At 39.5% G+C, this 17,060-nt stretch overlaps 1 protein-coding gene across 3 annotated transcripts in view; it reads left to right on the forward strand.

Annotated features, from left to right (window-relative positions):
• The first annotated feature begins 1,012 nt into the window (after positions 1-1,012).
• The window catches only part of ZFR (zinc finger RNA binding protein), an 86,457-nt gene continuing 70,409 nt past the window's right edge, over positions 1,013-17,060 (forward strand). For all 3 annotated transcript variants that reach the window (XM_044233135.1, XM_044233144.1, XM_044233153.1), the window contains exons 1-2: positions 1,013-1,132; positions 1,426-1,525. In XM_044233135.1, the coding sequence (XP_044089070.1) occupies positions 1,096-1,132; positions 1,426-1,525 (137 nt within the window). In that variant the 5' untranslated portion in view covers positions 1,013-1,095. The remainder of the gene's footprint in view (positions 1,133-1,425; positions 1,526-17,060) is intronic.

Genomic DNA, 17,060 nt, shown 5'->3' on the forward strand with positions numbered 1-17,060 from the left:
TCTTCCAGGTATCCACCAGGCTCTTTCCTCACTTCCTTCAAGGCTCTGCTCAGGAGACTGTTCTGCCCACACTCTACAAAAAGCACCTCCCTCCTATCTTTGCCTGGCTTTCTTCCTAAAGCTGCAGTCACTGTCCGCTATACTATTTGGTCCTTGTCTGACACCCTCCTCCTTTTTCCCCAGAAGGTAAAAATGGACTTCCTTTTCTCCCCGGATACATCTCCCCGACGTAGCCTGACACTTCATTGGGGTGGGGGTGGGAGGGTTGAAGGTGGGGGGAAGAGGGTGTTCTGGAGGGATGTTTGGAGTTGTGCTTCCAGTCCAACAGACTAGCATTCTTTTCCTCTCCTCCCCTGTCTTTCCCTCCCCAATTTTGAGGCTGGGAACAAGAAGAATGAGCGAATAAGGAAGTATACAAATTCATCTAGCTCAAATTCTTCTTTTTTTTTTTTTAAAGATTTTTAAAAATTTATTTGAGAGAGAGAGTGACAGAGAGCGCACAGATGGGGAGGAAAGGGAGAAGCAGGCTCCCTGCTGAGCAAGGGAGTCCCACGAAGCAGGGCTTGATCCCAGGATCCTGGGATCATAACCTCAGCCAAGGCAGACCTTAACCCATTGAGCCACCCAGGTGCCCCTCCAGCTCAAATTCTCACGAAGAGTGCACAATCGAGAAGGACTGAAACAGAGCATTGCACACGAAAAAGTGAAAGGGTGAAAAGTAAGAAGAGAAGGCTAACCGACGTCACTCTCTGTGGTCACGCTCCCTGATTCCCCCCACGGCAGGACGAGGCGCTCCTCGCACTCTCCTCTATCGCCCCTGTTGCGGCTCCCTTCCCCGGTCACTTCCCGGTGGAGAGCTAGCTGCCAGACCGCCTTCTCCCGCCGGTTCACCCAGGCCCGCCTCGGCCCGAGGCCCGGCACGCGCCCGCCAGAGCCGCGAAGGCGGCCGGGACTACAGCTCCCAGGGTGCCGAGCGCAGGGGGCGCCTGCGCAGTGCGGCGGGAGGTGGCGGTCTGTTCTCCGCTGAGGAGGAGCGGGGCAGAGGAGGGAGGCAGTGGGTGAGAGTTCAGAGTTCAGCAGCAGCAGCCCGAGCCCATGATTCCCATATGCCCTGTAGTTTCTTTCACCTATGGTGAGTATAAAGTACCCCGCCGAGGTCCTTGCCCGGCCCCTTACCCGACCCGGGGCCGCGGGGAGACGCGGGGGTTGGGACTGGCTCCGGGGAGGAGGCGGCGGCCGCCACCGGGGCGTGCGAGTGAGTGAGGGAGTGCGAGGCGGGAGGGGGAGGCGGCCGCGGCCCCGGCCCCGGCCCGGCGAGGGCGGCTTTTCACAGCGCCTCTCTCTCTCCCTTTCCCTCCCTCGGCGTTTCTGCCCCAACGCACCTCTCCTCCCGCCATGGGACCCGACTCTCCGTGCCCGCCGCAGTGCCCAGCCGGCTGGGGGAAGATGCCAAAATGGCGACCGGCAACTACTTTGGATTCACCCACAGCGGGGCGGCGGCGGCGGCGGCTGCGGCCCAGTATAGGTAACGGCTCCCCGCCCTCTCCCTTCTTTCCCTCTGCTCGCTCTTCCGCCCGGATCCCGTCGACACGACGCCCCCGCGCCGGACCCCGCCCGGCGGCTCCGAGCCCCGGCCCGAGGCTGGCCGGGCCGGGTGGCCTCTCCCGCCCCGCCCGGCACGGCACGGCACGGCCTGGCCCCGCGGCGGGGAGCGGCCCCCGGGGGGAGGGCGGGACCGAGGGACGATCGAGGTGTTGAGACGTGGAGGGCCGCCGGGGCTTTCCGCGGCCCCGCAGCTAAAATGGCCTCCCGCGGCCTCGGAGCCCCGCCGCCACCTCCACCGGGCCGGCTGAGGGAGGGAGCGAGGCCGAGGCTCGGATCTCCCCCCAGCCCCCGCCCCGCCTGCCCAGTCCCCACCTCTAATCCCTCTCCCACTTGGGGAACGGAGAGGGTGGGCGAAGGGGAGTGCCGAGGCGCGCTGCCCACCGGCCTCTTCCGCGACGCCTCCTGTGCGCCAGTCTTCGCCCGGTGCTGCGGCCCCCCAGAGCCCAGATAACGTGTCGTTTTCTCGGGTACCTTCTCCTTCGGCTCCTCCTGTCCCTCCGCTCGAAGCGTGCAAACAAACTGCGGGTGTCACTACATTGATTGGGTTCCTTTAGTTTTTTTCCTCCGGGGAGAGATGTAAACATACCAACCACCTGTGAATTTGTAGTTGGTGGACTGGAAAAGATGTGCGAAGTTTCTAGTACTGGTAAATGAATCCCTGGCCTGTTCTAACTGTTGAGTTTTGGCGGGGGCGGGGGGTGGGGGGCGGTAATAATTCCCCTTGGCGGGTCTTTCTCCCAGGACTGGGCGGGGGGGGGGGGCTGCTGGGGGGGAGGTGCAAGAGACATTATATTGACTTACTCTGATGCATCCTATGAAATCTTTACATTAAGGGAAGCTCTAATTTCTGAAGTGTCTGTAATTCATTATACATCTTACCAAATGAGGAAAACACGCTAGATTGTGTGTGTGTGTGTGTGTGTGTGGTCGTTGTGGCTTTTGAGTCAGTCCGAGACATTTTCTTTAGATTCAGACCATAAACCTACAGGGTTCCTAAGTGACAAGCTTTTTATAGAGAGAGATTATATTAGATAACTGTGTGTTAACTATTTGGTTAAACCCAGGTAATTTTTTCATCTCATTAACTTCATGTGTTGGGTTGTGTAATGGAAAGGGCATCACTGGGAATCAGAAGACCTGGCTTCTGTGTCTTTTTTTGCTCTTGAATTTATGACGTTGGGGACATACTTATTCGGGCTTTCATTTTCCTCATCTGTAAAATGAGATATTGGGCTATCTTCTTGAGTAAAAGCCTGTGATTCTGAGAAAGTTGCCGTATTTCATGGAATTCTAAGATGCCATTTATTTGTAAAGGGTGACTTATTTTATGTATCATTTTTAAAAATTGCTGCTAATTAAAATATAATACTATGGTTACAACCCCATTGATTCTAAGAGCTGTTAAAATGTGTAAATGCATTATATTTACAAAATTGGTATTTTTATAATTGTTTTGAGTGTTTTGAATGCATGTGGCATTTTTTTACAAATCTGTTCTATCTTGAGACATGTTCCAGAAAAAGGACTGAGATGACAAATTATTGGGGCAAAGTCTTGGGACTTTTTAGATATTAAATTCTTGGCCTATAAGTTGTGATAATTAAGCTAACAAAGTGTCAGTTACTTTGATAAACACCTTTTAGACCAATAATTTTTGTGGGGAGAGAAAAAAATCAAACCATTTTCTTTTTCTGGGAAACAAGATAGCTAATCAGCATCTGTGCTATAAATCCTGTGCTACCAAGTACTATGTGTTCTAGACAAAGCTGTATTTAGCCATTAAAAATGTGACTTGTTTCACACAGCATTTTTTGTTGTTACTATGGGCAGAGTGATAGATTTTAGGATTATTTACTTAGTAAAAATGTAGTGGGTTCTTTGGCAGTTCGAAGTATTTTTTCTATTGCAAACCTACAGACAGAAATGGAGGAAATGGCAACTTAAAGATACTTTTTATTTTTTTAATAAAATAGTTGGATGTATGTAATTTATCCTGGTATAGAAGATTAGTACAGAATTTCTGTATCTGATTTTTTCTTTGGCTTTGAATCTCAAGTTTCAGTAAACTGTAACAACCATCCAAATTACTAAATTGTTATGTGTATGTCTAATGAGGAAAGACTAGTATTTGGGCTATACTTACTTATGCATACATATGTCAGCAGAACTAACTGTTTAATGTGCTGTGTCCCTCTTACATAGATAAGGTACATGAAAAGTTGTTTGCTTTTAATGGGAAGAAACCAGGCCCAATACTGCTAATACTTTGGCTCAAGGAAGATAAGTAGCCATAATAAAAGGATATGCAAAGAATGCAGTGATGATGCTTATTTTTTTTCTGCCTAGAAATCGTTATAATATAACTTTGAGATGGAAGACCAAGGCTTACTTTGCAAGTTTTTTGTTGTTGTTTGTGGGGTTTTTTGTTTTAATTTAAAGGATGCAAACTTGGGGAAATTTTAAGCGTTTACATGTGAATGATGTGAGTAGTTGCTATGCCTGTTGTTGAATACAGATAACTGAAAGTAACCTAAATCTTCATTGCATTCTGCTTCTTAGTTTTCTTGGTTATATAGCTATGTAAAGCTCTGAATTCTGCTACTTCTAACTGTTAACTGCTAGATAAGCTAACTTTTTCATTTGTGTAATGCATATTAAATCTTTTTGTGATAAGCATTTACTTAGCCTTTGTGCTGCACATTCCATCAGCTACTGAATATTTTTCTTCCTCTTTGTATTTTTTTTAAGTGAATAAACCTATTACGCCCATTTGCCACTCTTGCAAATGCAGTCTTTTTTTTTTTTTTTTTTAAGATTTTATTTATTTATTTGACAGAGAGAGATCACAAGCAGGCAGAGAGGCAGGCAGAGAGAGAGGAGGAAGCAGGCTCCCTGCTGAGCAGAGAGCCCGAAGCAGGCCTCTATCCCAGGACCCTGAGATCTTGACCTGAGCCACCCAGGCGCCCTTGCAAATGCAATCTTTTCATTTTCTGACCTTTCGTGTGCTTTTTACCCTTGGAAATGAAGAAATCAAAATATTTTAAAGTATTAATTTGTATGTGTTTATGTATGTGTATTTGGTAGAATTTGTGGGGCACAGGACAAAGCAGATCTCATGTATGGTGAGAAAATAGGATGCTTTCGAGGCAGAAAGGGGACTTGGTTGGGTATGTAATCTACTTTAATAGAGTTACCTTTTTTGTTTGAGAAGATAGACTTACGGATAAATCTAATTTTGTGATCTTGAGAAAACATATTTCAACAGTTAGGAGGACTTAGGGTAGCAAAGAATGTGGGGGAAGATAATCCCCAGTGGAAAAAAAGTTTTCTGATCGTTTCATAGGCTTAAAATCATTTTTTTTTTCACTCCTTCATTGGAGTAATACAGAGGTTCTCATAGGTGTTCACTTTCAGAGAGGAGTTTGTGGCATACACAAATATATATATGTAATATAAATATAAAGTAATCCATTATATTCCACTATTAATAGGACAAACATTTTTTTGAGTTTTAAACAGCCAGTTTCCCTTTGTTATTTAGGAAAGCCTTAGACATCAATTCCTTGACATTATCTAATCAAGCTACTTGTCTGTTAAAACCTGGATAATCTAAATCTTTAGCCTTTGCTTAAACTAATTTTCTTTGTCCTATATATACTTAGTGTATCACTAAATAACTTAAAGTTAGCGATTTGAAAAAACCATTTTGCAACTTTTTTTAACCCTTCTTATATCTAGTATTTATTGAATTCAAAGGCTTTGGGGTAGAGATTATGTAAAGATGCAGAATAATTACTTTACCCCCATAGTCTTCGAGTCTTAGCAAATATTGTTAATTGGTAGATGTTTACGTGAATCCTGACTGTTTGCTGGACATTAGTTTAATCATCTGCTACAAAGGCATCTCATCCAGTGATTCTTGAGATATCTTTACTATGTCTGTTCCTAAAAGATAATTATTCTCTTCACATCATTGAGATAGATAACTTGGGCAGGCTGATTAGCTGATGAATTTTCCTTTTCTCCTCCTCTTCCTTTTTTACTTTATTTTGAATGTAGTGGTAAGAAAACTATGTCTTGAGGAAAGAATAAGAGTAACACTGGTAAGGTAGAAAAGGAGTAATCACTCACCGAGAAGGTGAAAAACCAGGTGAACAGGTTTTCGAAACCAATCATGGTGATGGAAGTTTACTGGCTGTACGGAAAAAAAAATTCTGCAACTGCTAATTATATCAGCTCTTTCATTGTTGAATCAGAGATCTTGGGATTCATATTGCATGAATGAGTTTGAAATAATGAAAATGTTCTAAAAGGATTGCTGCTGTTACATTAATGATACTTCTGTGATATTAATAGTTTTAAGAGTAGTTGTGAGCCAAAATACTCCTGTATAGAACGTTTAAGGTGTATGTTTGTGCTTTCCTAAATGGCTTTACCATATACAAGAAGAGCATGGATTTGGAGCTTCTGAGACTTCAGATTTGAATCTAAGCTCTATCCCATCAGTCACTTGGCCAAATCACTTCATTTTTCAGAGACTGTTCCCTCAGTTAACTTTCCTTTGATCAAGATTATATATAAAACCTTCTACCCTAGTGCCTGATTTTCAGTAAGCCTTTTACCAATGTTAGTTATCTATGAAGTATAGGTATTTGAATAATACTATAAGGATTTTTTTTTAAAATACTATAAGGATTTTAGAGGAACTCCTTAGTTGAGGTCTTTCATATACTTTATATAGTGAACGTCATAATCTTAAGTAAAATGTTTTAAAAGTAGGTATTTGAGTATCAATTGATAAGTCTCAGGTTCCATGTCAGTTTAATTGGGAAGGAAGGAAATTTTTTATTTACAAGTGATAGACAAAAATATGAGATATAATAAGCATTCAGCAGATTTTCTGGATCTAAGATTAGGCAAAAATTGGTAAAGTTACTATTTTAGCAATATTGAATTAATAAATTTTAAATTAAATCTTGTTTTTATATAGCCACAAAGCCTATTAAGTAGAAATAAAACAAATGAAATTTGTAGAACACTTAAGGAAAAAAATACATTAGGATATAACGCCCATAAAAGAAGACATAAATAAATGAGGATGGGCTGGGTTCATGGAGTGAAAAAAATCAATACTATCAAGTTATCAATTTTCGGGGCACCTAGGTGGCTCAGTCGTTAAGCATCTGCATTTGTCTCTGGTAGTGATCCCAGGATCCTGGGATAGATCCCTGCCTCAGGCTCCCTGCTCGGTGGGAAGCCTGCTTCTCCCTCTCCTACTCCCCCTGCTTGTGTCCCCTCTCTCGCTGTGTCTCTGTCAAATAAATAAATAAAATCTTCTTTAAAAAATTTATCAGCTTTCTCCTAAGTAATCTATATATTTAATGTAATTCCAGTAAAAATCACAACAGGTTTTTTGAGTTACTGGATCAAAAGAGATTCTAATGGTGGTGATGAAGACAATATTTGTCCAAAAGTAGTCATGACAGATTTGTAATAATATGACAAGCAAGGTCATATGTTACCACATACACAAACTTTATTCGGTATAGGGATAGACATAGATCACTGGATTAAAACTGAGGTCCCAGAGATGGAATTATGCTTATGAGCAGTTGGATTATAAGGTATAGATGTTTAAATAGACATATTTGTAAAACCAGCCAAATTTTTTTTTTTTTTTTTTCCCGGAAGTGCACCATCAGGTTAACCAGAAGACAGAGCTTGGGGCTTGTAAGTGTAGTAATTGACAGATTGTGTTAGAATTAGTAGGTACATGATTAAAGGTGTGGAGTGGACCTACTATGCTCAGACAATTTATGTCCTTGGCACTCTCATCTCAGAATTAGGGTCACTGTTCTGAGTATAGCATTTCTGAGTGTTGTGTGAAAGCTGTGTGCTTTCATGCATGTAGAGGACAAATAAAGATTAAATAAATATGACATTGGGTTTTTTTATTGTTTTAATATAAATCTTCTCATATATAATTTGTATGTTAAAATACATTTTTAGGGAGTAACACATGATATTTAATGAGTATCTACAATATGTGCAGTCTCTGCACTCAGGAGTTTACATTTATGTAAATTTATGATCATACCTGAATTTTAATAAAATACTAAAATGGGGAATTGGAGGATTCTGACTATGAAGTTAGAGGTATGCTTCATAGTCTTCCACGCAGAAAAATGAGGGAAATTATTTTATTATTTTTTTTATTTTAAAGCATTTTATTATTTTTTTTCTTAGGATTTTATTTATTTGAGAGCATAAGCAGGGGGAGCAGCAGAGGGGAAGGGAGAAACAGGCTCCTTGCTGATTAGGAAGCCTGACTTGGGACTCCATCCCTGAGATCATGATCTGAGCTGAAGGCAGATGCTTCGCCAGCAGAGCCACCCAGGTGCCACTGAGAGAAGATCATTTTAGACAGAAGACATGTGTTGAGCCAGGACAGAATTGTATGATGCTTGATATGATTGAGAGTGGATGGGTCTGAAGTCAGACTACCTGAGCTGAATCCTGGTACCCTATACCACTTGCCATTTGACAGTGGAGAAACAGTCTCTTGATACTTAAGTTTCTTCATCTTTAATCTGGAGATAATACTGTTCCTTACCTCATAGGATTGAGATTTTTTAAAAAATTCTCTGTTAAAGTGCAATATATATAAAAAGAACTGCACATATAATAGTATAGCTTGATGAGATGTCGTATACTGAATATACCTGTATAACCAGCACCCAGATAAAAATAAAAACAATATTACCAGCATCCCGGGAGGCTTCTACATTCTCCATTGTGTTTTGAGGATTCATTAACATAGTATTTGCAGAGTTCTGGAAAACAGTCCCTGGCATATATTACATCCCCATTAATGTTAGCTATTATATTCAGTAGACCATTTGGAAATGAAGCTTAGGAAAGGGATAAGGGTTGGAAGTATGAATCTGGATATCATTTATATGGTAGTGATCCCCATTATATACAAGTGTATGAAATGTATCATTTAGTAAACATTTTTGAATGAATGAAAGAAAAAAAACAGAGCAGACTTGGGGAACATCTGTGTTTAAAGTAAGGCCAGAGAAAGAAACAAATACAGGGTAGGCAAAGAGCCATGAGAATGTCATAAAAACCAGAAGAAGAGAGGTAGTAAGCAGTGTTAGTTATCAAATTATAGGTATAATTTTAATGGGTAGCCATTATAGAAAACCTCAAATCTACTTATTTGGAACTACAGAAAGACTGTGATAAAATTTTGCTTAAAGTAAGTTTTGTGGTCTCTATTAGGGCATGCACAGTGTCCCTGGAGGGAAAGGCCTTCTCCCGGTTTCTCCAGCCTCACTGTGAGGTGGATAAGGTTAACTTTACTGCTTGTGTCCTAGATCTTTTGTTAAAAACCTGCTTTTCTGTCCACATACTTGGACCTTCATCCTGGGGACTTAAAAAAAAAAAAAGTTTTGTGGTTTCATTTAGTATTCATATAAATTCTTGAGGGTCTTAGAGATCAAAGGGGCATAAAATACTGGGAAACACTATTCTTGATGATGAATGAAAATAAAATTTTTAAATCTTTTTTTTATTTCTGGGAAAATGTAGTGTATAAAATGCATTACAGTGATAGGGTAGTCAGCTTTAACTCGGAAAGAATGTTTTTGAAAAGAAGTTTGAAGAAATCTACTTTTTTGATAGGAAAAATAATATAGAAGCCATTTAAATAGTAACCATATAGATGAGGGCAAAGAATGCTCTGATTTATGAAGATGGCTTTATGGTTTCTCTCACTCCAAGTTATACCCACCCCAAACCATTTTTTACTGTAAACAGAATGCTCATCATAAAATGTAAATTGTGCACAACACTCTTTTGCTTACAATCTTAACTGGCTATCCATTACTTTTAGAATATCTGGTTATCCTACTTTTAAGAATTTCAGGATCTTACTTTACACATTTGTAATTCATTTTCCATATTTATAAAATCAAAAGACTTCTGAAAATACTCCTAGTGTGTTTGTAAAACATTTGACAATAAAAACTGACCTTAAGTGTTAGGAGGCTATTTTTAGTTTTGTTTCATCTCACTTAGTGTGAGTGTTCTTATCTTTCGCTGGCGAATTTTTCTTGAGTTAAGAAAGTTATAGGGCACTTTGGTTTAATTGACTTATGGTATCTACCAGCTTTTCTTTCACTGGCAAAATTTTTCTTGAGTTCAGAAAGTTAAAGGGTACTTTGGTTTAATTATGGTATCTAACTTATGGCGTACATAATTAACTTTATGTACCCAGACGTTTGTGGGGTTTGATTTTTGAGCAGTTTTATTTACAAATAGTTAAAAGGATTGCCATTTCATGACTTTTTCTTCCTTAGAGGTCTTCCAAAGAAAATCCTCTAATTTTTAAAAGTTAAATAGTGTTGGGATGCCTGGGTGGCTCAGTGGGTTGGGGCCTCTGCCTTCACCTCAGGTTGTGGTCCCAGGGTCCTGGGTTCGAGCCCCATGTTGGGCTCTCTGCTCGGTGGGGGGCCTGCTTCCTCCTCTCTCTCTCTCTCTCTCTCTCTCTGCCTGCCTCTCCACCTACTTGAGATCTCTGTCAAATAAATAAATAAAATCTTTTTTTTTTTTTTTTTTTTTTTTTTAAAAGGTGGAATAGTGTGCCTGGGTGGCTCAGTCAGTTAAGCCTCTGTCTTCAGCTCAGGTCATGGTCCCAGGGTGCTGGGATCGAGTCCTGCGTCAGATTTCCCTGCTCACCTAAGAGCCTGCTTCTTCTTATCCCTCTGCTACTCCCCCTGCTTGTGCTCTCTCCCTGTCAAATAAATAAAATCTTTTAAAAAAAATAAGTGGAATGAAATCCATTTTATTTTCCAATTACTATATGGATCTATTGGATCCTTTTTATAAGTCTAAGATTTACCGTATGATAAATGGTAAATGGATTTTATTTTTCCCTGTCTTGAAACATTTTGCTTTTTCATTATCTTAGGAATTATTTCCTTTTGTCACTTTTTGCCAACTACTCTAAAAAAGACTAATACGATAGGAAAATGGAGGAATGTTGGAATTACCTAGAAGGGTGGTACAATAGTAAAACAATTGGAAGACACTCATTGCCCAAACTTTTACATTTTTTTTTATAAATTTTTTTTTATCCCCCGGGGTACAGGTTTTTGAATCGCCAGGTTTACACACTTCACAGCACTCACCATAGCACATGCATCTTTTATTTTTTTTAAGATTTTACTTATTTGAGGAAGAATAAGATAGCAGGGTAAGGGGCTTTCCTAGCAGGAAGCCTGATGCCAGGCTCCATCTAGGAACTCCAGGATCATGAGCTAGCTGAAGGCAGACACTTAACAAGCTGAGCCACCCAGTCATCCAATTTTTGCATCTTTGAAGATGGTCTGAAAGAAAGTAGAGACACTGCCTTGATAGTTAGCTTTCAGTTTTTTCCTTAGCACAGCTGAGCATTCCAAATTGTCCATACTCTGTCCGTATTGGCAGAGAAGAAAAGACAGGAAGATGTTTAACAATTATTAGATAAATAACATGAATGCAAAAAAAACAGCATCACTCTAGACTAATGATGATAGTTAGTAAAATTGATTGTAAAAGCAAGATCTCAGACCAAGAATCTTCAGATACAATGTCCTAAGTGAAAATTTTTTAAACTGGGAAGTCAGTGAGTGAAAGATAAGTTTTTCTAAGGTTAAAAAAAGTAAATATGGTGTTTTTATCAGGTCAGTTAGTAAGAGTGACTTCATTGTGTAATATTCCATGAAAAGATCTCGAACATCTCCGTTTGCTAAAAGTGTATGTGGCAGCAGTTCTTTCATCTTCTGTGATGTTTGTGCACCAGAATTTACTTCGTATGATTTATTAGTGGATAGATGCTGAAGGCAGGTATGTATTCAAAGATAATTTGGAGGAGATCAATGGTGTAGAAAGGAAAAGATTGTTTATATATTGATCATTCCAAACTTAAAATTGAAAATGTTTTGTGGTTATGGAGCAAAGAAGATGACTATCTCTCGTAAAGCCATCAAATGTTTTTTGTGGGTTTTTTGGGTTTTCATTTGTTTGTTTTTGACTGAGCGAGAACGCACACAAGCAGGGGGAAGGGCAGAGAAAGAGGGAAAAGCAGGCTCCCCGCTGAACAGGGAGCCTGATGCGGGACTCAGTCTCAGGACTCTGGGATTATGACCTGGGCCAAAGGCAGATGCTCTAACCCTAGCTGGGCCACCCAGGCACCCCAGTCCATCAAATGTTTTTAAAAATTTTGCAAGCATTGCATTTTGGCAGTGCAGGTACAAAAAGAAAAACCAGAAGAATGGTAAGTTAGAATTCATTAGAGATAATAATTGAAATCTGCAGTCAGCATTTATGAGAGAGAAATGTTACAGATTTGTGCATGAAAGTTGATTAGTGGTTCTGTTCAGAGAACATGGTTCGTTTTAAAACCAGGAGCAAATGGAGTAAAAATTAGGGTCTACTGCTGCTTTTAAGATTTCTGATAGGTTTTATTATCATCAATGTTATTATTATCCCTTATTCTTGTGTACATAATTTAATCGACTTCAGAAGTACAAAAGTGCAAAAGGTCCAGTGGATCCAGGTAATGGTAATGACTTTTTTTCTTGGTATACTATGAGTGATGGATCCCAAGAAAACTTAACAGTTTTCATATTATATAACATTTAACCACCCTGACCCACTAATAGTCTGCTAGTGTAATGTGTTAGTAAAAATTATAGGATTGGTTATTTTATTTGTTCTAGTTCTTAGAAGACATTTAAATTTCTTCTAAAATTCAGCAATACAGTTACTGTTTTAATAGTGTTGTAAAGGTAATGGGAGCATGATATATAATAGCAAGTGTACAGAATAAAGATGGTTTGTCTTTGGGGTGATTCTCTGAGGAAGTTTAATTTTGCATCTTTGTCACATCATAAAATAGTAAATGTAATATAAAGAAAAATCTGTGAATTGGTAGGTATATAAAATGCCATAATTTGACCTAGAAAATAGAAAAGTCCAACAGTGTTGAACATTCAGCTTGGACTAATGAAAAGACCAAATTGTATTTTGTATGCCATGAAAAGGGAAAAAGCGTTTTGTCTGTCAGTTACTTTGCCATTTTATCCAGAATTAAAAATAATGCACACACACACAATATGTTTTCCGGGGGAGGAGAAACATACCCCATAATGTTGAGTATAGAAGCAGTCTCGTTTTCTTGATTGAAACCTTGTCTCATTCCTTTTATAAGGTCAGAAATTGAACTTCTGCTTCTGTTTTATAATGGTTCCTCTAAAAATTTATCATGAAGATTTTATGCAGTTTAAAGTAAATCATTATCTTTATTTACATTTCTGAACAATACAGGGACTTAAAATGCTTTAGCTTTGATCAGTCCTCTGGTGATTTTTGTGCTATTACTGTATAGTATTTTACATTTTAACCCCACAACCCATCATTGTTGAATACCATTATTCTATATAGTCATTGATTATTTAAATTTGCCTTCATATTTCACTTTCTTAACATGACATTCATTCTGAGATCATTTTCATTCTTTCTTAAAAAAATCTTTAAGAATGTCCTTTAATATGGTTGTACTAGTAACAGGGTTTTTGTTGTTGTTGTTTTAATTTCACCTTCCTCATTTTGGAGAAGTCCTCAGTCTCTGTAGGCACTTTGTTTTTTTCCCCTCTCGGTGCTTCTCTTATTTTTGTTTGGGCTTTCAAATTAATCTTTCATTAATTTTGGGAAATCTCAGATACTCTCTTTAGATGTGTTTCCTCTATTCATTTTCTCCATTTGCAGCTCTACTTAGATGTAACTTATTACTTATTATCCTATCCTCATCGTTTTTAAGCCTCTAATATTTTTCTTCTCTTTGTCTCTGAGTGCATTCTGAGTAATTGTGGGGATAACTTTCTAGTTCACTAAGTTTTTTGTCAGCCATGTCTAATCAGTTATGTAATACCTTTCTAAGTTTCTGATTATAATTTTTATATACTGTATTTCATTTCTGGGAGGTCTTTTCTTTTAAAAATTCATCTGGTTGGTTTTTTGTCTTTTTGTTTTTGTTTTTGTTTTTTTAATCAACTTCATGGTCCTGAGTCTTAGTTTTGATAGTCTAATCGTTTACCTTTTTTTAAAAATTATTATTATTATTATTATTATTATTTTAAAGTAGGCTTCACACCCAGTGCAGAGTCCAATGCAGAGTTGAACTCAAAAACACCTAAGATCAAGACCTAAGCTGAGGGGTGCCTGGGTGGCTCAGTTAGTTAAGTGTCTGACTCTTGGTTTCGGCTCAGGTCATGATTTCAGGGTTGTGAGATTGAGCCTTTCATGGGCTCTGTGCTGAGGAGTCAGCTTGAGATCTTCTCCCTGTACCCCTCCTCTCTCTCTCTCTCTAGTAAATAAGTAAAACCTTAAAAAAAGGGGTGGAGTGGCTGAGATTAAGAGTCAGACGCTTAATGGACTGAGCCACCCAGATGCTCCTTTTTTACTTTTTTAAGTTACTTATTTTATATTTTGTATTCAATAATTCCAGTGCTTTCAGGCTTTTCAAAAAGGATTTTTTTTTTTTTTAATTCTGCAAACTCTAGCTTCTAGTAACTTGTTTCCTTATAGGATTGTTGTGTTGTTTTTATTGAGATCTTCTCTTTCTTAGAACACTGTAGCATTTAGAGAGGAAAATGTATTTTCTGGCATGTGAAAGTACTGTCAGCTCAGAGATCTACTAAACTAACTTCTTAGCTTGGAGTTTTCCTAGTTAGATAAGGTGAATTCGAGAACTCAAACCTAAGGGAAGACTAACTTGTCATAAAGAATTGTCTCAGGAGGGGTGCCTGGGTGGCTCATTTGGTTAAGCTTCTGCCTTTGGCTCAGGTCATGATCCCAGAGTCCTGGGATCACATCCCACATTGGGCTTCCTGCTCAGCGGGGAGCCCACTTCTCCCTCTGCCTGTATCCCCCCACCCTGCTCATGTGCTTTCTCACTATATCTATCTCAAATAAATATTTAAAAAAAAAAAAGAAGAAAGAAAGGAATTGTCAGGTAAGGATTGTCTGGATGCCTCTGTAGGTTAAGCATCCAACTCTTGATTTTGGCTCAGGTCATGATCTCAGGGTCTCTCCGGGTCGTGAGGTGGAACCCCCTGATGGGCTCCATGCTGGATGTGGAGCCTGCTTAGGATTCTCTCCCTCCCTCTCCCTCTGCCCCACTCCCCCACCCCATGCCCGCACACTGCTCTCTCATTAAAAAAAAAAAAAACTGTTAGGGATATTTCTCTCCCTTTTACCCAGAGCCAAGGCTGAGCTAGGAAAGGTTCTTCTACAGTTTTCTCTTGAAAGGGAAAATGGACTTTTTTCTAATTCACCTTCTGTGCTGGTTTCTTGTGGGAGTCCCAGATTTGTAGGCCATTGCTTCCCAATACCTTTCATGTCTGCTAACACAGAAAATGATGTTTGTGAACAGCACACTGGGTAAACTGGGAGATTTGGAGCCCTCGATAGGAATATTGCAGTTGTAAGCAACAGACCTCGGGCTCTGACCATGTGTGCTGCTCATTTTCCCTGAGAATTGTCTCCCTGTTTCAGAATAGAAGAAAATGTTTTTGTTTAAAGGTGTAAAGAGCAGGAAAATGAATGATGAATCAGAGTTAATGCTCTGTATCATAAAATGGTAGTTCTTGAAGCTTACGGTTTTGGGACCCCTAAAGCAGTTATAGTTATCGAAGACCCCTAGAGCTTTTGTTTATGTTGGTTATACTTATTTACTGCCCTAGAATTTTTAAAAAGATATTATTAAATAATTTCAAAATAAGATTACTACATGTTAACCCCAAGTTTCTTTATGTAACTATAAAGAAATAACTATATCCTGTCCTCCAAAAATAGGGAGATGAGGCATTGTTTTATATCTTTACAAAGATTTTTATAAATCTTTTTAATATCTCAATTAAAATGATTGGTGCTTCAGCAAAGGAAACAGTCAACAAAACCAAAAGACAACTGACAGAATGGGAGAAGATATTTGCAAACAATGTAATCAGATAAAGGGCTGGTATTCAAAATCTATAAAGAAGAACTTATTAAACTCAACATCCAAAAAACATAATCCAGTCAAGAAATGGGCAGTGGACATGAACAGACACATCTGCAAAGAAGACATCCAGGTGGCCAACAGATACATGAAAAAGCACTCCACATCACTTGGCATCAGGGAAATACAAATCAAAACCACTATGAGATACCACCTCACACCAATCAGAATGGCTAAAATTAACAAGTCAGGAAACAACAGATGCTGGTGAGGATGCGGAGAAAGGTCACTTAACTCCTGCACTGTTGGTGAGAATGCAAGCTGGTGAGAATGCAAGCTGGTGCAACCACTCTGGAAAACAGCAAGGAAGTTCCTCAAAAAGTTGAAAATAGGCTCTCTGCTCAGCAGGGAGCCTGCTTCCTCCTCTCTCTCTGCCTGCCTCTCTGCCTACTTGTGATCTCTGTCTGTCAAATAAATAAATAAAATCTTAAAAAAAAAAAAAAAGTTGAAAATAGATCTACCCTACCACCTAGCAATCGTGCAACTGGGTATTTACCCTAAAGATACAAATGTAATGATCTGAAGGGGCATGTGCACGCAAATGTTTATAGCAGCAATGTCCACAATAGCCAAATTATGGAAAGAACCTAGATGTCCATCCACAGATGATTGGATAAAGAATGTGGGGGGGTGGGGGGGTGTATATACACACCACAATGGAATACTATGCAGCCATCAAAAGAAATGAAATCTTGCCATTTGCAACAACGTGCATGGAACTAGAGGGTATTATGCTGAGTGAAATAAATCAATCAGAGAAAGACAATTATCATATAATCTCCCTGATATGAGGAATTTGAATGGCAAAGTGGGGGGCTTGGGGGCTTGGGAAGGAATAAATGATACAAGATGGTATCAGGAGGGAGACAAACCATAAGAGACTCTTAATCTCACAAAACAAGCTGAGAGTTGCCAGGGTGGGGGGGTTATGGAGAGGGTGGTTGGGTTATGAACATTGGGGAGGGTATGTGCTATGGTGAGTGCTGTGAAGTGTTTAAGCCTGACGATTCACAGACCTCTACCCCTGGAGCAGATAATACATTATATGCTAATTTTAAAAAATATTTTAAAAAAATTTTTTTAATGGTGCTTGGTCTGCTTCTGCATTCAGTGTGTTACAGTAAATTGTTTGGATTAAATTATATGAAGGCAATCTGTAATTGAAAAAGGGATAACCTCCTGGATCCGAGCAGGCCTTGGATCCTATTTTGAAAATCACTGCTGTACAGAAAGTAAAAGAGGTATAGGAATATTTTTCCTGTTACCAGATGCCACTTACATGGACAGACCATTAGTATGCATAGTTGTTTTAATGCTGGTAGTGACTATAACCTTAGTATAATGT

Source organism: Neovison vison, chromosome 1 (genome assembly GCF_020171115.1).
Source record: "Neovison vison isolate M4711 chromosome 1, ASM_NN_V1, whole genome shotgun sequence".
Classification (NCBI taxonomy): Eukaryota; Metazoa; Chordata; class Mammalia; order Carnivora; family Mustelidae; genus Neogale; species Neogale vison.